Source organism: Trichosurus vulpecula, chromosome 8, assembly GCF_011100635.1.
Source record: "Trichosurus vulpecula isolate mTriVul1 chromosome 8, mTriVul1.pri, whole genome shotgun sequence".
Lineage (NCBI taxonomy): Eukaryota > Metazoa > Chordata > Mammalia > Diprotodontia > Phalangeridae > Trichosurus > Trichosurus vulpecula.
The window spans coordinates 112,753,425-112,774,044 of NC_050580.1; the positions used below are offsets into that span (position 1 = coordinate 112,753,425).

At 47.1% G+C, this 20,620-nt stretch overlaps 2 protein-coding genes across 2 annotated transcripts in view; both read left to right on the top strand.

The window, feature by feature from the left end:
• ARMH3 (armadillo like helical domain containing 3) overlaps positions 1 to 2,512 on the top strand; it is a 217,776-nt gene extending 215,264 nt beyond the window's left edge. Inside the window, exon 26 of the mRNA XM_036735487.1 lies at positions 1,765 to 2,512. Within this exon, the coding sequence (XP_036591382.1) occupies positions 1,765 to 1,857 (93 nt within the window). The 3' untranslated portion in view covers positions 1,858 to 2,512. The remainder of the gene's footprint in view (positions 1 to 1,764) is intronic.
• Positions 2,513 to 11,999: 9,487 nt separating this feature from the next.
• Positions 12,000 to 20,620, top strand: part of KCNIP2 (potassium voltage-gated channel interacting protein 2) — a 31,882-nt gene continuing 23,261 nt past the window's right edge. Inside the window, exon 1 of the mRNA XM_036736593.1 lies at positions 12,000 to 12,220. Coding sequence (XP_036592488.1) covers positions 12,103 to 12,220 — 118 coding nt within the window. The 5' untranslated portion in view covers positions 12,000 to 12,102. The remainder of the gene's footprint in view (positions 12,221 to 20,620) is intronic.

Sequence of the window (20,620 nt, forward strand, 5' to 3'; positions counted from 1 at the left end):
ATTGATTTGTGCCTGGCATGAAACAGGAATGCTGCCCCCATGTGAGGTTGTGCTCCTTGTACTTTGGCCCCCAGTCCCCTTGGAGAAGGAGGTTATGTGTGTTAGGGATGAGGGCTGTGAAGAGGGAAGAGCTAGTAGAGTTGTGTCCAATGTCTATTTGGTGACTGCTTTTAAAAATCATACCTCTTCTCCCAGAGCCATTTTCCCTACTAGCAGATGGAGAATGAAGGTAGATTGTCCCAAGTTTGGAGCTAATGAGCTTGAGCTGCCTGCTATTTGCCTTTCCCCGACTCTCAGCCTGACAACTTCATTAAAGGCTCCTTCAACCGAGCAAGAATCAAAGGCAAACTCATTGGGATGTGGTACCCTTTCCCACTGAGGAATTGGGGCTGTTTGCCTAGGTCTTATCAGTGAGTCTTTCTCCCAGTGGGGGCTGGAGCCCTCATGGACTCTGTCCCAGATTAAGGAGGGTATACCTTATGTCACTTGAGATTTCTGCCCTCTTCTTCTCTGCTGGCTAAATATCATTCCTGCAAGTCCACCTGTCTATAGAATTAGACTAAAAGGAATACCTATTCCCTAGCCATTTCCCTCCCACCTACCCCAACTTATATATTTGTCCTGTTTCCATGATAGGGAGGATGCTGGCTCCATAGCTTCTTCTGGAGTTTCCTCTTTTTTTCTTGGGATTCAATTTCTACTTTGATGAAAGACATACCTTTCTCTAGCCAAAAGGTATGAAAATGGTTCTTGCTCTGGTCCTAGAGACCTGATTAAGTGAGAGAATTCCCAAGTGAGAGAGTTCTAGACTCCAGATATTTATGAGCTCAGCAGCATCCTCAGCCTTGCCTCAGGGTGGCTAGTCTTTAACCCTCAGCTGAGGTTTGTCCAGCCACAGCAGTGTCTAGGTCACTAAAATAGTAAGGAGGTAATCCCTAACCTTTGTCAGTCCTCATTCTCTCTCTCCAAACCCTCTTCCTCCATCCCAGGACTTGTTTGATGACTCAAAAGGGAAGACAAAGCTTAAGAACCATGGCTGGAAAGAGCAAACCTCAGGATTTTATTCTCTTTATCAATTGGAATTGGATCAAACTTCACTTTCCATGTCAGATCCCAGCTGTTCTTCCCAACATAGCTGGAGAGGAAGGTGGAGAAGACCTAGCATCTGCTTTTTTCTGCCCTTTATTTTTCTTTTAGGTAATCAGGGTTAAGTGACTTGCTCAGATTTGAACTTGGGTCCTCCTCACTCCTGGGCTGATGCTCTAGCCACTGTGCCACCTACCTGCCCCCTGCTTTTTCTGTCCATACTTATTCCCTCCAACAGTCTGGGCCCCAATGCTGCTCATATACATTGAATTCTCTCTCCCTTTTCTTTCCCTTTTACCATTTTCCATCTGAAAAGAGCTGAAAAGAACCTTACAAACCATCATCTAGTCAAGCCCCCTCATTATACACCTGAGTAAACTGAGGCCCACAGAAGTTAAGTGACTTGCCACGGGCCGTACACACAGTAGCATGTTTAGGATTTGAATTCAGGTCCTTTGACTCCAAATCCAATGCTGTTCCTATCGTACCATGCTGTTGTTTGTGTCTGTTCCCTCCAGAGAGCAGTTTCACCAGTTAAATAAGAAGGAAAACTTTCCCAAAAGCTGTGAAAACTTGGGGCTGCTGCCAAGGCCTTACCCCACCTATCCCCTTACTCTCCACCCCTAATCTCACTTTCCTGTAACTGTAGTTCTCTCAATTCTTGTCTTCCTCCCCCAGGTCCGGTCCATCAGCACCAATGTTCGGAGGAACCTTGCATTCCATACCCTGAGCCAGGAGGTTCTGCTAAAGGAATTCTCCACCATCTCTTGAAACTGTGTCTAGGAAGCTAGTCATTGATTGTCCTTCCCCCTGGAAAACCCCTTGCTCTTTCCCTGAGGGTTCAGGGTTGAAAGAAAAAGACCGTCCCTTCTCCTACAATTGAAGCTAGAGGGAGAATTGGAACACCAGTCTTTCTTCCAGACCACCTAGATGCCAGTGGAGCTTGAACATGGGGTCAGGCAGGGTGATAATATAATTTGGTGGGAGGGAGGGAGGGACTCCAGGAAGAGGAATGCTGCCAGGGTTGGGGTCTCAAATATGATGGGATGGTCTGGCTGAAACTTGGTGCTGAGGTATACTGGGCGGTGGAGATCAATGGGCTCTGCTACAGCATGGAGGGAACATAGTCGAGGAACTGGCTTCCTCATTCTGGATTGAGGAGGGAAAGGACCTCCCCCAGCCTAAGGGTTTGGCAGCACCATTTCCCCATCCTGGGGATTGGTCTTGGCGGAGGTGGGGCCTGGAGTCTGTCCTCTGAATTCCTAGGCTATGCCATGATTTGGGGGCTGGAACCCCCCCACCCCCACCAGCCAAGCTGTTGCCCAGCAGCATAATAAGGTCACTGCTTAGTTTATTTTTTTTAACTGTTTTAAACTCTGTGTCTTTAGGTTGTGGATGTGAAATAAACATTGAGAGGTTTTCTGAATCCCTCAGGTGCTTCTTTTCCTCTCCTCTCCTCTGCTCCAGGAGTTGCCTCACCCAGGACCCCCTCCCAAAGCAATGCCTTATGCCACCCATGTGTTTGACACGTGCTTCCTCCCCTACTGCCCGTCTGTTGTTTATATTCAGCTTAGCTGAGAAATTCCTCTGGGGAGGGATCTGTTCCTGCTGTGATCTGACAGCAGGAGGGAAAGAGACCCTGCCAGGGAAAGGGTATTTACAAGGGGAAAGCATTTGAGTCCTTCAGCCAGCCTAAGCACTCTTTGGACAATAACTCTTCAACACCAGATATAAATCCCAGCCTTGGGAAAATTTTAGCAAGCCTTAGTATGAGGCTTCCTTCCTCCTCAGCTCTAGAACAGGAGAGTATTTGGGTATTGGCGTGCAGGGGGGCAGGGAGGGGGGGTAGAAATTTCCTAGTCCTCAGAGAAATTTAACCAATACTTGAATCATCACCAAATCTATTACTATCTCTTCCCCTTTGTTCTTTCCCTTCTTCAGCTCCTTCTGTAAAATAATCCTAGGTAGTTTTTGTCCTGTATTGCCATTTTCTTTGGTAGTTACTAAGCTGAATGTCCTCACTTTCTAAATCTGTTAGGACAGAAGGTGGAAATATGAGTGAGGTTGTCACTTCTGTGCCCCCTAGTCAAAATCTGCCATCCTACTTCTGAGCAAATATGGCTGAATGGATAAGTTAGCTAGATCCTTTGTTATCTTCCCTCTGGTGTGATCTGGGAAGGAGAAATAGAAAAGAAATACTTGCATTTCCTTTCTTCCTCCCAATGTAGTGGGAGGAGATCCAGGGGAAGAAAATGGCAAATGAAGGACCAACATTCTATTTTTGACAGAGCCTGCCCTTGCTACTCCGACCCTTAGCTATGGTTTGGAAGTCTAGGATTATTTCATTCTTCACTTTGTTTTTACACACATCCCCATCCCCACTCCTGCCCACCCAAAGCCCTAGAATAGCTGTCTCCCCATCCCTGGGGGTGGGAGGGGGACTATTGTGTGGGGGCTGGCTCCTCTTCTTAGATTCATTCCCGTTGGCCCGCACTGCCTAGCCTATTTATGTGCCCAGGAACTGGGACCCCCACCTCCAGAGAAGGGGTGGTTGAGGCTGACATGAACACCACAGTACTATCCTAGCTTGGGCAACTGCCGTACCTCTGCTTGGTGGGTGAGGGCACTATCGGCCTTCTTTGGGAAATAAGCCCCTTGGGTGCTCAGATTAGTATGGAACCAAAGGGAATGGGGGCCTTTGGTGCTAAGGCTAAGTGAATCTACCAGTGATTCCTCCTGGAGCTAGAAAAGAGTTGAGGCCTGCAGAGTTCTGGTCACTGGCTTCACTTCAAGGGAGGAGGGCCTCATTGTTGCCGAGAGTGATAATCAGATGCTGCAGGGACAGGCTGAAGCCAATGGGGAAGTCTGCGTATAAATATTAAAAACTGATTTTTACTGGCTGACTTCTTTGGTTCTTAATTTCTAATCTTTACTGCCCAGGCTTTATTTCCCATAGATGCCCTGGTGGCTGCTTCCCCAGACGGGTCTGCCTCTACAACCCCTGCTCTAAATCCTGCTCCCCTACCTTTCCTTCAAGAACGGCTCTCCTCTCCCCTCTACTGGAATGAGGCCTGGCAGAAATCTGCCAGCCCTGGGGACAGTCTCCTACCAGGGATCTGGAAGTCAGCAGCAGGCTTAACAGAGGTGCAAGCAGTTTGGACTGACCTGCCTTGTAGTTAGTCCCTTATATTTAATCATCGTCATCAATAACTTAGTCTTCTTGGATCTCCCTTTGTATTTGGGGACACAGGTACTTCTCCCCTCTCACCTCATGCTCTTCTTTACCTTTCCCACCCTACCACCAACACACACACACACACACACACACACACACACACCCTTCACCTGGAATGGGGGAAGGGGAGGGAGCAGGGAGAGGAGAGAAAGGAAATAATGGAGGCTCTGGTCTGGAAGCCAAAGGGCTAAGCTGACTGCACCAACTGGGGTGATCCTAGGTCTGGGCTCCCATGGTAGCTGAGAACAGGAGCCTGAACCACCACTTCCCCTTCTTTCCTCTCCTGGCCTTACCCCAACCCCCACCCCCAGATTCCCAAGTACAATTCCCCCATGGCTAATTGAATCAAGTGGATGGAAATCTAATCCAATTGAAAAGATTAAATGAACCCCGGGTTTTAACAGTAAAGAACTCCAATATCTCTCTTAGTTCTTCCCTTGGGGAGCTGCCCCTAAGCAGTCAAGGCTAATCTTGGCCTGAGGAATATTGCCCCTATGGGTTCCCCAAGCCAGGGGACCCCAGAGATGGACTGAAAGTCTCCAGTCCCACTTAAGGGACTAGAAAGGGCAGCTGGTACTCTCCAAGGGAGATCTAGAGGAAATTTAAACAAAAGGGTTAAGCTGCAGGAGAGAGCAGAGACTGGAAGGCTTGGGTCCTGAACCAAGGATGGAAGAGCATCTCAGAGTGAGAACTCGAGAAATGCCCCTTCTGGTTGAGCTGGAAGGAACAAGGAGCAAGGACTTCTTTCCTTCCCCATAGTCTGGCTCACCTAGTTCCATCTCACTGTGCTCCTTCCCAGATGCAGCTGTTGCAGATGCGGGAAGATGGTAAAGTATGGGGCGTGTATCAGGTCGCTTTGAGAAAATTCAAAGCAGAGAACTTTTGAGATCCTGCACCTGAGGCTCACTCGCTTTTCTCCGGCTGTCTGTAATCTCTCTGTGTGGTGTCAGACAGGGAAGCGCTCTCCAGCATAGCCACTGGAGTACAGGGTCTGTGTCAGGAAGTGGGGAGATGGTGGTCCTAGAGCTTGGGGAAAAGGAACTAAAAATGCCCACTTCCCCTGGTCTGCACTGAGTCAGTGCTAAGGCTTGGCCTTCTTTTCCTCTGCATCCCCCTCCCCGCCCCCCCCCACACACACCTCCATACCTGCGGGAGCGGGTGGGATTGGCTGGGGCTGTGGGAGGATGTGACTAAGAAAGATAGACATCCTGGGAGAGACAGAGACTCTCAGCGGGTGAGATAGAGGGACGGGCAGAGACACGGAGACAGAGACAGAACTGGTGGCTATGAAACCTTTTTCCCTTGAAGAGAACGGAGACCCCAGCGGCCGCCGCATCCCACCCCCGCGCCTGGGCCGCTTCCGCTGAGGTGGAAGGAGGTACCTGAGGCTTCCTGGGGAGGGGGGAGCTCGGGGGAGGCAGGGCAAGGAGGGAGAGGCTCCCGAGGGGCACGCATCTCTCCGCCCGTCTTGAGTGGCTACAATTTAGGGAGCGGGGGCGTTAAAGACCTCCCACCTCCCCGCGGTCCTCTGCCCCCTCCCCCGGGCAGTCTTGTAGAGGTGGGGGGACCAGGGAAACCAATCCCAGCAGCGCTGAGGGAGGGAGGCGGCGGTGACAGGCGCGGGGAGGGGGCGGGAGGATCTGGGCGGCTCGGGCTGACTCCGGATCCGCTCTCCCGGGCAGCCTGACTCTCTTCCAGGACTGTCGACAGCCTCGGGCCCCGGCTGCCCAGCGGAGGGGCGCGCGGGAGCCGGAACGCGGAACCAGCAGGGGGCGTCCCGCAGCCGGGGCCTCTGGCCTCGGACCCGGGACCGGCCGGCGCGCTCTCACCGCCAGGGGGCGCCCCGGCCCCGCGCCCCTTCGCCGGCCGGGGCGGGCAGCAGAGCGGGGCAACGGCCGCGCCGGGGGCCATGCGGGGCCAGGCCCGGAAAGAGAGTCTGTCCGATTCCCGAGACCTGGACGGCTCCTACGATCAGCTCACGGGTGAGCTCAGGGCCCCGCTGGGGGCAGTAGGCGCGGGGTGCTCGGAGCTCTGACCCCCAGACCCCGGACCCCCAGCACCCACTTCTTTCCGCACCCCCGGCTGGGGCACCGAGGCCGTGGGCCTGGGTCCCTTTAAGTAGATCCCACGGGAGTGGGGGTGGGAGGGAGACAGACAGCAGGAGCAGGCACACGTGTGAAACGGTTGTGTGTCTTTGTGTGTGTGCATGTGTGTGTGTGTGCGCGTTCGCCAGCCAACCCTTTTGGTGACACTGAAGACGGAGCTTTCCCAGAGCCGGTTGCCATGTGCCCTTAGCTGGTGACTGACAGCAAGGTCCATGTGACAGAGCGTGTTGTTGTATGTCTGAGGGTGGCTCGGGTGGCTGATGTATGTGATTGCATGGGACCGTATCGTGTCCACGGGAGCCCGCGATGTCTACCTCTCCATAAAACTTTGTAACTGTGCACCTCTGTGTGTGACAGTGTGATTGGACTAACTGCTCTGTGTGGTCTGAGCTCTGAGCTTTTCTAACGTCTGTTAGACCGGGGATCACAGTCTATCTGTTAGGAGATGTTATTGCGTGTCTATGTGACAGTGTAAATGGGTGTGTGCGTGTGTATGTGTATGTCCTGCCTTTGCTGCCTTTCTCTGCCCCACTCCACTCCACTCCCATGTCTAAGAGTATTTCATGCGGGACTAGAGAAGGGACCCAGGCACCCATCTGCTCAATGACTCTCAGTCTTCCTGCTCTAAATTCTTGCACACACACACACACTCCCTCATGTCCGGACTCACAAGCCTGTGAAAGTGCTTAGAGATTGTTGGGACCAAAAATCTGAGCTTCAAAGAACCTTCTTTCCCAAGCCCTTTTATGAGGAGTTTTTTCTCCCTTTTTCAGAGTCCTGGGGTCTGGGGTATAGAGGATCCATGTCTGGGAAAGCTACAGTGTCTTGTGTGGCTGTACCCTTTTCCCTCTCATCCTCCTGCCCGATCACTCTTATTCCTTGCTGCCTGTACTTCCTATTTTCCCCAAAGTGGGAAGAAGTATGCATGTTCATGAAAGGTTTGTACCTCCATGTGTGTGTATATATTATACATATATATACACATATGTGGGTGATGGGCCCAGCTATGTGTGTTATAAAACCATAGATTTATACACTTCAGAGCAGCAAGGGACCTTTGAGGTCACAGAGTTCATCTCATTACTCTCTCTACCATCCACCCTGAAGACCAGGTCTGGAATGGATGGGGTGCCTGCTTACATATTTGTGTGGGGGAAGGGTGTACATATAAGTGCTTACATCCCTGTAGTGTAAGACACATTAGCTATGTATATAAATATGCATGCAATTGTGTGGCAGGTTTATTCATGTACATATTCTTATATGTTTACACTATGTCTATATTTGTGTGTGTTCATGTATCTATCTCAGAAGCTAGGATGAGGTAATCTCAATGAGTTTAAGGCAAAGCTGATTAAGATGAGAAAATGGCTATGACCATGAGCTTTGTGAGGGAAAACAAAGATGAGGCATCATGAAAGGGGGTTGGAGTGGAGGGGGTTAGGGGTACTGGAGGACCTAGCTGTACCTACTCTCTGATCCTGGAACCCCATCAGATTTTTTGGTCTATATTGGGATTTCTCCCTCCAGCTCCCATAGGACCAGGCTGGCGTCAGGTCTCCCAAGAAAGATAGAGGAGAATCCAGGGTTCCAGATGCCCATTGTTTTACCCCAGTCCCTTCTCTCCTACTCTTTCTAGCCTGGGCCTTGGAAAAATTGGGGAAGATGGAAGAGGACTTAATTACCACCTTATTAATGATTTATTTTCCCCAATTAATTAATTATCCCATTAGAGGGTCCTCCTCTCTGCCCTGTAAAAATGGAATAACATACAAAGGCAGGAGTGGATTAAATATATTGGGTGAGAGGACCCACTCAACATATTCAAGGGTGATCTTGGGCTAGTTGCTTCCTTTCTTTGGACTTGTTTCCTCTGAAAATGGAAACAATAATCCCTAACTTTTGTTGTAGGGCTAACAAGAGATGACTGATGGGGCAGTAAAGTATAAGTAAAATAGGAAGTTCATAGGTGGAAAGGGTAACTGGGAGGCTAAGAATGAAGGCAAAGCTCTAAATGCAGAAGAATGGAGTAGAAATTGTTGGGCTGACTCTTCCCAGAATGATCGCTGGCCACAGTGCTGAAATCTGAGCTCAGGGATGAGAAGAGGGGCTCTGAGTTTTCTATAAAAGTTACAGGAAGGTTCTGTTGTTCTGGGCAGATGTCTGTTATCCATGACTGGGCCTGACTCAGTATTGGGTGTAGAGGAGATCTGTCTTCTAGGACTAGGTCCTGGGGAGAGGGACCTGAGGCAGAGATACTTTCTTTGTCCCCATCTGAAGTGGGGGGGGAGGGGAGAGAGGAGATTTTCTGTACCCTCCTGGATTTTGGCTGGAGACTAGGCTGGGGTAAGGGCAGCAGAATCACTGCCTAAAGGGAGGTTTCTAGTTCCTCTTTTGGAATTGGGCCTGAGAGGATTGGCTTTCTCTCTCCATCTGTGATTGGAAGTGAAAGTCTCTTAGTCTCTATTTAGGTCTTGGGATGAGGGTGGGGGCAGTGGAAATCTTTCTGTCCTAGGAGTGAGTCCTTGAGGAGAGGCTCCCTGTTCCTCCTGCCCTGTCCTGGTGGTGGATGTCTTTCTGTTCCCTTGTTGATTGGGGTTTGAAGAGGGAAGAAGAAAGAGGTGTTGCTCCTTCTGTCCCAGCTCTGTGTGTGTTTGTCTATGTTTGTGTGTGTGTGTGTCTGTTTGAGGTTTCCTGGAGTTCTCTTTCTATCTTACTGTCCCAGGTGTGTGTGTGTGTGTGTGTGTGTGTGTGTGTGTGTGTGTGTGTGTGTCTGAGGTTCCCCGGAGTTGTCTTTTTGGCTTACTGTCCCAGGTCTTTGTGTGTTTGTGTGTGTGTGTGTGTGTGTGTGTGTGTGTGTCTGAGGTTCCCTGGAGTTGCCTTTCTGTGCTATTGTCCCAGGTCTCTATGTGTCTGTCTGTCTGTCTGAGGTTCCCTGGAGTTGTCTTTCTGTCCTACTGTCCCAGGTCTCTGTGTCTTTGTCTCTTTGTCTATGTGTATATCTGTGTGTGTGTGTGTGTGTGTGTGTGTGTGTGTTCCAGGTTCTCTGAAATTGTCTTTCATTCCTACTGTCCCAGGTCACTGTGTGTTTGTCTGTTTGAGGTTCCCTGGAGTTGTCTTTCTGGACTACTGTCCCAGGTCTGTGTGTGTGTGTGTGTGTGTGTGTGTGTGTGTGTGTGTGTGTGTGTGTTTGAGGTTCCCTGGAGTTGCCTTTCTGTTGTACTGTCCTAGGTCTCTGTGTCTTTGTCTCTGTATGTGTTCAGGGTTCCCTGGAGTTGTCTTTTTATCCTATTGTCCCAGGTCTCTATGTGTCTGTCTGTCTGTCTGTCTGTCTGAGGTTCCCTGGAGTTATCTTTCCAGCCCACTGTCCCAGGTGTGTGTGTGTGTGTGTGTGTGTGTGTGTGTGTGTGTGTGTGTGTAAGAAAGAGAAAGAGAGAGAGAGAGAGAGAGAGAGAGAGAGTTCGAAGTTCCCTGGAGTTGTCTTTCTATCCTGTTGTCCCAGGTGTCTGTGTGTTTGTCTTTCTGCCTGTCTGTCTGTCTGAGGTTCCCTGGAGTTGTCTTTTTATGTACTGTCCCAGGTCTTTGTGTTTGTCTATGTGTGTCTGTGTGTGTTCCAGGTTTCCTGGAGTTAACTTTCTATCCTACTGTCCCATGTGTGTGTGTATGTGTGTGTGTGTATATGTGTGTGTGTGTTTGAGGTTCCCTGGAGTTGCCTTTCTGTCCTGCTGTCCCAGGTCTCTGTGTCTTTGTCTGTGTCTCTGTGTTCAAGGTTTCCTGAAGTTGTCTCTCTGTACTGTTGTCCCAGATCTATGTGTTTGTGTTTGTCTACATGTGTGTTTGTGTATGTTCAAGGTTCCCTTGAGTTGTCTTTCTGTCCTACTGTCCCAAGTCTCTGTGTGTTCGAGTGTGTGTGTGTGTGTGTGTGTGTGTGTGTAAGATAGAGATAGAGAGAGAGAGAGAGAGAGAGAGAGAGAGAGAGAGAGAGAGAGAGAGAGAGAGAGTTCGAAGTTCCCTGGAGTTGTCTTTCTATCCTGTTGTCCCAGGTGTCTGTGTGTTTGTCTTTCTGCCTGTCTGTCTGTCCTGAGGTTCCCTGGAGTTGTCTTTTTATGTACTGTCCCAGGTCTTTGTGTTTGTCTATGTGTGTCTGTGTGTGTTCCAGGTTTCCTGGAGTAAACTTTCTATCCTACTGTCCCAAGTGTGTGTGTATGTGTGTGTGTGTGTGTGTGTGTGTGTGTGTGTGTGTGTGTGTGTGTTTGAGGTTCCCTGGAGTTGCCTTTCTGTCCTGCTGTCCCAGGTCTCTGTGTCTTTGTCTGTGTCTCTGTGTTCAAGGTTTCCTGAAGTTGTCTCTCTGTACTGTTGTCCCAGATCTATGTGTTTGTCTACATGTGTGTTTGTGTATGTTCAAGGTTCCCTCGAGTTGTCTTTCTGTCCTACTGTCCCAAGTCTCTGTGTGTTCGAGTGTGTGTGTGTGTGTGTGTGTGTGTTTTCGAGGTTCCCTAAAGTTGTCTTTTTGTCCTACTGTCCCAGATCTGTATCTTCTCCAGGAATTGTCTCTTTGCCCCTGCCTTGGATCCTGGGAAGGTTCTCTCTCCCCCTGGTGAGAAGTGTCTTTGTCCTGCCTGGATCTTCATGTTTCTCTATTCCGCCTGGATCCTTGAGAAAGGAACTTTTATTCAACCTGTGTGGGCAGGAGAGAAGGGGTGGAGGTGGAGGGGTGAAAGAGAAAAGATCCTAGGTCCTGCAGAGAGGGCCCTGGGTATTTTTGCCCAGTAGTGATTACACTCGTTCCCAGGGATGGGGCGCCCTCGTGTGGCAGACGGGCTGCGCTCCAGACCGGAAAAGACGAGAGTAAAGTAGGAGCCTCAGATACTAAAGGGAGTAAAAGTGGATCCGAGCCTGGGGTCCTGAGTGCGAATCGCTCATCTCAAATCTCTGTGCCACCAGCGTTGCCCAGAATCTTTGAGCGAGACGGTGTGGTGAGACGGCTAGAAGGACCCAAGGGCTTATTTCTGAAATGTTGTGGGTTGGGGTGAGGGGGAGAAGGGTTGGAGGGAGCAAGGTTAGGGGTGGCACAGGGGGGCTCTGCAGTGACAGCAACCTCAGAATGAAGTTGGAAAACATAAGAAGCTTAAGAAGTGGTCTTCCCCAAAGAGACAGAAATCAAAATGAAGGAGACAAAGAAAGGGAGTCATGGAGAAAAACAGAGAGGGTAAGAGAATCAGAGACTGACACGGGCACAAATTACCTGTCATCTCCCCCTCACCCCAGTTTTGTTGGTTCTGAGGTGTAGTGTCGTCATGACAACGATGCCCCCCAAGTCTGACCTCCTGAACCTCGAAATATCTAGGGAGTCGGAAACAGAAATAGAGGTGGAGGAAGGGAAGAAAGGAAAGCTCTTCCCACTTCCCACCCTCACCCTCTCTCCCCCACTCCAACCCCCAGCCGTATATTCCCACCAAGGAAAGAATCAGAGCCCTCCTATTTTTGAGAAACTTTTTTTGAAGTATTGGGGTGGGGGATGGGGGACTGTGTCGGGAGAGGCTCCGCCTCCTCCAAAGAGCTGCCCTCCCCCCACTGCAGCCGGTGATCCTTCTTCCCGACAGGCAGTCCTTTCTTCTCCCAGGAGGGCTCCAAGGCCAGAGCCACCCACTTTTGTGGGGGGCCAGTGGCTAAGGAATGGGGTGTGTTGGGGGCAGCAACAGCAGCATGAGCTGGTGCCTCCGCAGCTGCCAGAGCCCCCTGGGACATGCTGCCCGATCCCTATTCCAGTTTGTGACCGGGACACTGGCGCCAGGTTCGAGGGAGGAAGGGAGAGGCCACTGCTGGATTTGAAAGACCAGGATTAAGGAGTAAAGGTGGGGGGTTGGGACCGTAGGACCCCTGGCAAAGGTGCCAGGACTAAGGGCATCCAGCCTCTTAGGGGTTGGGGTCTCAGCTGGTGAATATCTGACTAGGAAGATATAGGAGATGGGGCTGGAAACACAGAATCTGATGGGACATCAGCCTCAGGGTTGGTGAATTTTGTAGGTTTGTGTAACCCTGAATTTAAATAGGATTGTATGGGTTGGATTGGATTGCTTAGTACAGGCGCTGACTGTATTGCAGTATGTGGGAAGTTGTATAGCATTCTTTCAATATATAGTGTCAGATTCATTAGGGGTTGGGGGGAGGGGATGTTTTCTGTGTCACTGAAGTAAAGGTTATATAGCTCTGGAGCTTTGTAGCATTGTGTTAAAAGTTAAAGTTAAAGTTGTGTAAGGCTGGAATTATATAGCATTCATGAGGCTGTGTGGTACTATAGTATTTACTGACTGCATTGGGTTGTACGGTCCTGCATTGTGTGGCCCTGGGGTTGTGTCAGGTTATAGCAATTGTGGAAAGTTTTATTAAGTTTTGTGCCACTGGGTTTATGTAGGGTTGTGAATGACATATGTAGGGTTGGGGGACTGAAGGGTTTCCTTTTGTCCTAATCAACTATTTGGAACAACAAATTCCAAAATGTCCTGTTTTGCCTGTCTTGAAAAGACAGGGCAGTCCAGCCCCTAACATGCTGGGCTATCTCAGGGTATCTCAGAGCAGGAGGTTACCTGGATTCAGAGTTCTCCTATCCTGGAGACCCCTGAGAGCTGTTCTTGACTTTGGTCCAGGCAGTACCTGGGGCCTCTGCTGCCTAGTGCCCCAACGGGGAGTTCAAAGAGTGCTTAGAGATCTCTTGGGGGCCCATTCTCCACCCCTTACTGGGGCCTGTCAGCTGATGATGGATGGCAGAAGCCCTGCTTGGCCAACTCTCAATCACCAGGGCCGTGACTTCCCAAAATAGCCCCACAAAGCTAGGAAGGTCATTAATAACTTAGTCTAGCAACTGGAATTTGAGGTGGCCTTACCCTGTTCTAGGAGGGAGGGACCAGGATTGGGAGGGGTAGGTGAAAAGAGGGAAGGCATAGGACTTTTTGCAAAGATTCCAGGGTCAGGAGCCTTGTTCAGGCTCCCACAGCCAGACTCCAGGGGAAGGGAAGGAGCTGCAGCTAGCTGGGAAAGTTCTTCTGGCAGCTGAAGCTGGCCCTTCCTAGTCCCTGATGACCTCCCACCTCCAGGACCTAGCAACCACCAATATCTCACCTAAGTGATGAAGGTGTTCCTTCAACTTGCCCCACTTAGCAAAAGTGACTTCTAAGTTTCCAACTTTGAGACATGTGGGATTAGATCAATGACAAAAACCCAGCTGGAGCCCAGAGTAGGAGATGGAGTACATGGGACTAATAATAGGTCGTGTATCTCTGTGATTTAAGGTTTACAAAATACTTTTCCTCGCAACAACCCTATGAGGTATGTAACGTAGGTATTAATGTTCCCATCTTACAGATTTTAAAAGTGAGGCTCAGAGAGGTTAATGACATGCCAGGAGTTCCAAACTCATAGAGTTAGGAAATAGAAGGGCCAGGACTTGAATTTGGACCTTCTGAGTCTAAGTCCATTATTCTTTCCATTACACTATGCTACTTGAGATTTCAGGAGAAAGGAAAGTAGAAGTGTACCTCTCTATTTCCCCACCACCACTACCACCAATAAGAATTTTTATCTCATCATCCTATTACTGATGCTAACCATTAGGATTTCAGTCCTTGGGTTGGTTATTATTCTCTATTAAATAGAGTTTAATGGTGAATCATAGGATATTTAAGGAAGGAATTGTGGGTAATAGAGGGAGCCTTACCTAAGGGTCCCTGGAGCAGTAAGGGGCCCTAAAGATGTTCTGTAGACAAGTCTCTCTGATGGTTGCTGAAAAGGATAATAAAGAACTGCCCATTCCCCCAAGGAGTTTACAATCTAGTAGGGGAGTTAAGACCTGTGCATTCATGACTTAAGTGCCATAAGAGAAGGACGATGTGTTCTGGAAGTTCAGAAGGAGACGTCGCTGCTTGCTGAGGGGATGAGAGGAACTTCATGAAGGAGATGGAATTTGAGCTGTGTAACAAAGGCAGCTAGGATTTCAACAAAAAAGTAGGAGAACCATTGCAGTCTAGGGGATATATCATGACCAAGGCCAAAGAGAAGCTTGAGATCTATTTGAGGAAATGTATGCAACCCAATTTTGTCTGGAATATGTAGTAGGAAGTAGTAGGAGATAAAGCTAGAAAGATAGATTGGGGCCAGATTGTAAAAGACTTTGAATTCTAGTCTGAAGAATTTATACTTTGTTCTATAGACAATAGAGCAATTGAAGGTTTTTAAACAGGTAGGTAGGATTATTGGAGCTGCATTTTAAAGATAATATTACAGCAGCTGCACAGGATATATTAGAAAGAGGTAATAATCTGGGAAAAGAGTAGAAGAGACTAAAAGATATGTAAGTAGAAATGGATTGATTGAATTTAGGTGATGAGAAAAGGGGAACAGTCAAGATGATTGGATATAGTCAATCAGTAAGCTAGCTTTTATTAAGTGCCTACTCTGTGCCAGGCACTGTATTAACTACAGGAGATATAAAGAAAAGCAAAAGACAGTCCCTTGTTGTCAAGGATCTCACAGTCTAATGGGGGAGATATACAAGCAACCATGTCCGAACAAAATATAGACAGAAGAGATTGGAGATAACTAATAGAAGGATGGCATTAAGGGTCATCAGGAAAGGCTTTTTGTAGAAGGGATTTGAAAGAAGCCAGGGAATCCAAGAGGCAGAGATGAGAAGGGAGAGTATTCTAGAGTGAAAATTTCCAGATTCTGGAGCTAGAGCATCTCATGCAAGAAATAGCAATGAGGCCAGTGTCAAAGTATGTAGAAAGGAGTAAGATATAAGAAGAAAGGCAGGATGGAGCCAAGTTATGAAGGGCTTAGAATGCCAACAGAGGATTTTATATTTGATACAGGGCATGATAGGGAGCCAATGGAGTTTATTGAGAAGGGAAGTGGCATGGTCAGATCTGCTCTTTGGGAAGCCTAATTTGAGCTGAGTAGAGGATAGACTGGAGGGAGTAGAGAATGGAGGCAGGGAAACCAACCAGCAGGCTAATGAAATGATTCAGGCAGGTGATGAAGGCCTGTACCAAGGTGGGGGCAGCATCAGAGGAAAGAAAAAAACATACTACAGATGTTATGAAGGTAAACAGGACTTGGCAACAGATTGGATAGGAAGGGGTGAAAAAGTGAGGAGTCAAAGAGGACACCCAGGTTGCTAGTCTGGGTGACCAGGAGAATGATGGTGCTTTCAACAGTAATAGAGAAGTTCAGAAGGCAAAGAGGGTTTGAGAGAAAACAATGAGTTCGGTTTGGGACATGTTCTATTTGAGGGGTCTGTGGATATCCCGTTTGAGGTGTCTAATTGGAAGGAAGGAAACAAGCATCTATTAAATGACTATGACATAGCAGACGCTTTCTTAGGCACTTTATAGATATTATCCCAATTGATCCTTATAGCATCCTTGGGAAGTGTTGTTATCCAGTCATTTTCAGTCATGTCCAAGTCTTCATGATCCCATTTGGGGTTTTCTTGGCAGAGATACTGGAGTAGTTTGCCATCTCCTTCTCCAGCTCATTTTACAGATGAGGAAACTGAGGCAAACAGGGTCACGCAGCTACTGAGTGTCTGAGGCCAGATCTGAATTCAGAAGAATTCTCCTGATTCCAGGCTCATATAAGTGCTATTATTATTCCCATTTTAAAGTTGAGGAAAGACAGGACTTAAGTGACTTGCCTAAGGTCATACAGCTAATAAGTGTATGAGGCCAGATTTGGACTCAGATCTTCCTGACTCCAGGCCCGGTGCTCTAGCCACTGTACCACCTACTGCCAGCTGGAAATGAGAGTCTGGAGATTAATATAGGGGTTAGGGCTAGAAAAATAGATTTGGGAATTGTCAGCATAGAGATGATAATGAGGAAAGTGGAACAGTCAAAGATGACTCCCAGATGTTAGTCTGGGTAAATGAATCATAAATTTAGAGCCAGAAGAACATCATAGTCATCTAACTTAAGGTTCTCATTTTACAGAAAAAGAAACAGATCCAGGGAAGTGATTTGCCCAAGGTCATAGGTAGTAAATAGCAGTATAAGGATTTGAACCCAGGCCTTATGACTACTTTTCACTACACCATAACTGCCAGGAATAGTGAAATCAAATAAAAGAGGGGCAGAAGTAGGATGGGGAGATAAATTTAGTTTGGGATCCTTGGAGTGTGAGGTGTCAGTAGGACGTGAAGGAAAAGATATTCTCAAAGTATTTGGAGAAGCAGCTTTGCAGTTCAGGTGGGAGACTGGGGATGGAGATAGAGATTTAAGAATCCTATATTTATAATGATCGTTGAGTTTGTGGGAGTAGATGAAACCACCAAGGGAAAATATAAAGAAGTAAGAAAAAGGCCCAGAACACAAACTTTTCCCTCCTCTCCAAAAGAGAAAGAATTGGCTGTATATATAATATCATAGGCATATGACCATATATCTAAAGCTGGGAGGGGCATCAGAGGCTCTCTAATCTACCCCCTACCTAGTCCATCCCCTTCATTTTCCTCCAGGTGAGGCAGGAGATACCCAGGGAAGTCAAGTGACTTAACTAAGGTCACACTTGGAGTAAGCATCAGAAACAGGATTTACACCGAGATCTCCTGACTCTGGGGCCGGTGCTCTTTCCGTTAGTATAGGGCTCCTAGTATAGGAGAGAGAGAACTCAACTTTCCCTTCATTCTTTGTCCAGCTTTTCCATGTCTATTATCTCTATCCACACTCAACTCACGGGCTCTCAGGACTTTCCACATTCCTTGCCCTTGATCCCCATCACGTAACGTCTTCAAGGTGTAACTACAAAGCTTGACATTTTCCTAAAGAAACCTTTCCTAGGGAATTAATAAAAAAATAAACACAGAAATGTCAGGATGGCAAAATTACTGACCATAGAGTCTGTGTAATGAAGTAGATACAGACTGCCCCCCCCAAACGAACCCCTCCTCTTACCTTCCCATCACCTGCACCTCACTTTACTATTTCTCTGGATTGTATTTGATTTTTCATCACCCAATATATCCTTGGAATTGTCTTGGACTCTTCCTTCTTCCTGACCTCCAATATCCAATCAGTTGCCCAATCTTCCTCTTCACTGTCTTTTCCATCTGACTCCTCCTGTCTATCCCCAAGCCTACTAGCCTTATACAGACCTACTTCTCTTTTCACCTAAATTGCATTGTCTATCTAGGTTAGTAGCAAATGGTTGTTGCCACCTCCAGTCTTTCCCCTCTCGAATCCGTCTCTCATAGATCCTTAGGTATCTTCCTAAAGAGCCTCCCTCTGACTCCGTTCAATGACTGTTATCTACAGAACAAAGGTTAAAGCCCCGAACATTCAAGGTTATCATTTGGCTCTGAATGACTTTGGCTCCTACGGCTCCTCTTCATGGATGGTCGTCCAGCCACTCTCCCTGTTCGTACCTTTGGCTTTCTTACGACATCCCCACTCTTGAAATCCTCCCTGACGCACCTCCGCCTGTGGCGGGCCTTTTCTTCCTTCCGGCTCTGGCGGTATCGCCTCCATGAAGTGTGTTTCTCCCCAAGAGAAAAGGACCCCTTCCTCCTCAAGTTTTGCTTGACCTACCTTTCTTATAGCCGTGTGACTTTGGGCAAGCCGCTTCACCTCTCGAACTCTGTACAGTAATAATAATAATAATAATGCTGGCGTTTATTTGGTGCTTCGAGGTTTGCAGTGATCTTTGTTGTCTCATGGGATCCTTACGAAGATCTGGAGAGGTAGGTGCCGTTATTGCCCCCATTTTTCAGATGAGGAAACTGAGGTCAAGAGAGACACAGCTAGCAAACATCTGAGGCAGGACTTGAACTCAGGTCTTCCTGACTCCAAGTCAGACGCTGTCCCACTTAGCGGCACGTTAGTATCTGTAGCACTTACCTTATAGAAGTGTAATGAGACTCAAGTGAGATAATATTTGAGGCAAACCTCAAAGAACTACATAAATATCAGTCGATGTCATTACTATTATTTCATTATCCTTTGTTTCACAGTTACTTATGTACATGACTTTTGCCCCTATTAGATTTCAGAGCTCCCTGAGAGCAAGGACCTTGTCACACGTAACTTGACATAGCCAACGTCTAGCGCTGTGCCTTGCCTATGTGAGGCACCAGACTAAGGAACGAATGGCCTTAGATGGACTTGACTGAGGCAGATTTGGGTGGGGGTGGAACAAGTTCACATCCAGCCTTATTCCTCCTCACCATCCTCTGGGTTGGACATTAGACCAAGCTTACACTTCTGGTCCCAAGGTGACTTGGGTTGGCACCACCACTAGGTCTGGTAGGATACTCCACCAAGCCAGAACTATATTTCCAATCCTGTGGGTATAGACCCCAGGTTATCTTCTCTGACTCTAGGCTGCTCTGAAACCACCCTAGCCCCTGTGGGTCCTGCCTTTGGGTAAAGAAGGCACATCCCTTGCTTATTTTCAAAGATTTTTCCCCTAGATTTCTGCTCAGACCTACCAAGTTGTCAAGTCAACGAGCACTTTTTTAATATATTTTTCCAATTGCATGCAAAAACAATTTTTAACATTACTTTTTTAAATTTTGAGGTCCAAATTCTCTCCCTCCTTCCCTTTCCCCCCTCCCTGAGAAGGCAAAGCAATTCAATATAGACTACATATGCACGCTCATGCAAAACATATTTCCATATTAGCCATGTCATGAAAGAAAACACAGACCAAAAAAAAAAAACCCAAGAGACATAAAGAAAGTTTTTTTTAAAGTATGCTTCAGACTCTCTCAGTTCTTTCTCGGGAGGTGGATAGCATTTTTCATCATGAGTCCTTCGGAATTGTTTTGGATCACTGTATTGCTGAGAATGGCTGTCATTCACATCAACAAATATTTATTAAACACTTGCAATGTGCTAAGGCACTGTGCTAAGCTCTGGGGAAATACAAAGGGGTAAAACAACAACCAACAACAACCAGTCCCTGCCCTTAAGGAGCACAATCTATTGGGGTAGACAACATGCAAGCAACTATGTGCAAACAAGATATATACATAGGATAAATTGAAGATAATTAATAGAGGAAAGGCACTAACACTAAGGGGCATGAGGAAAGAATTCTTTTGGAAAATGAGAATTTAGCTGGAACTTGAAGGAAGCCAGGTAGATATGAGGAGGGAGAGTATTCCAGGGAAAATGCTTGGAATTGGGCAGTGGAATATCTTGTTTGAGAAACACAAGGTCAGTGTTATTTGCTCATAGAAAATGTAGAAAGAAGGAAGGTATAAGAAAAACGGAGAGGTAGGGAGAAACCAGGGTGTAAAGGACTTTAGAAGCCAAATGGAGGATTTTGTATTTGATCTTGGAGGTAACTGAGAGCCACTGGAATTTAGAGGTATCATCTCCTGTGCCCTCCTGGAGTTGTCTTTAGCTCCTTGAAATCCTACTTTTGGCTCTGATCTGTTTTTCTCTGTTCCACTGTATTTTCTTTTCTTTTTCTAAAAAATTATATACATTCACCAGATAGTTGTTCCATTTGTTTTCATCTGTTGAGAAAGTTTAGCTCTTTCACCTCAGCTTATAAGAGCATACTTATGCCTAGTCTACAGGGAGGAGAGGTAGGGTCAAGTGACCTCAACGGTGGTACCATTTTTATCCCAAGACTTTTTTTTTTTATCCTAAGACTTTCTACAAAGAACACTGGACTTAGAGTCAAGAAACCTGATGTCAAATTCTGACTCTAGCAATTTTTAATTTTGTGACTACTAATAAGTCACTCTGAGACTGTTTCCTCATCCGAAAAAGAGGATTATTCCTATATTGCTTTCCTTATTGAGTTGTAAGGAAAATTATATAAAAACTTAAAAGTACTACATAAATATTAGATTATGTCATTATTATTGTCACATCAGCTCCCTCTAATTATAAAAGATTGAAAGTTTCATGAGGTCAAGAATTGTGCTATTGTTTTAAAAAAATAAGTTTTTATTGATTTCTTTTGGGTTTTTTTACATCACCATAATTTCCCCCAGCATCCCTCTCCATCCCCATCTCAGAGAGCCATTCCATATAACAAAGAGTATTTTTCAAGACAAAAGAAAAAGAGTAAAAAATCAACATAACAGATCAATATATCAAAAAGTATGAATCTATGTGCAATGTACAACACTTGTAGACCTCCTCATATCTCTTCTTTCAAGCCATGCTTGTTCTTTATAATTTTACAA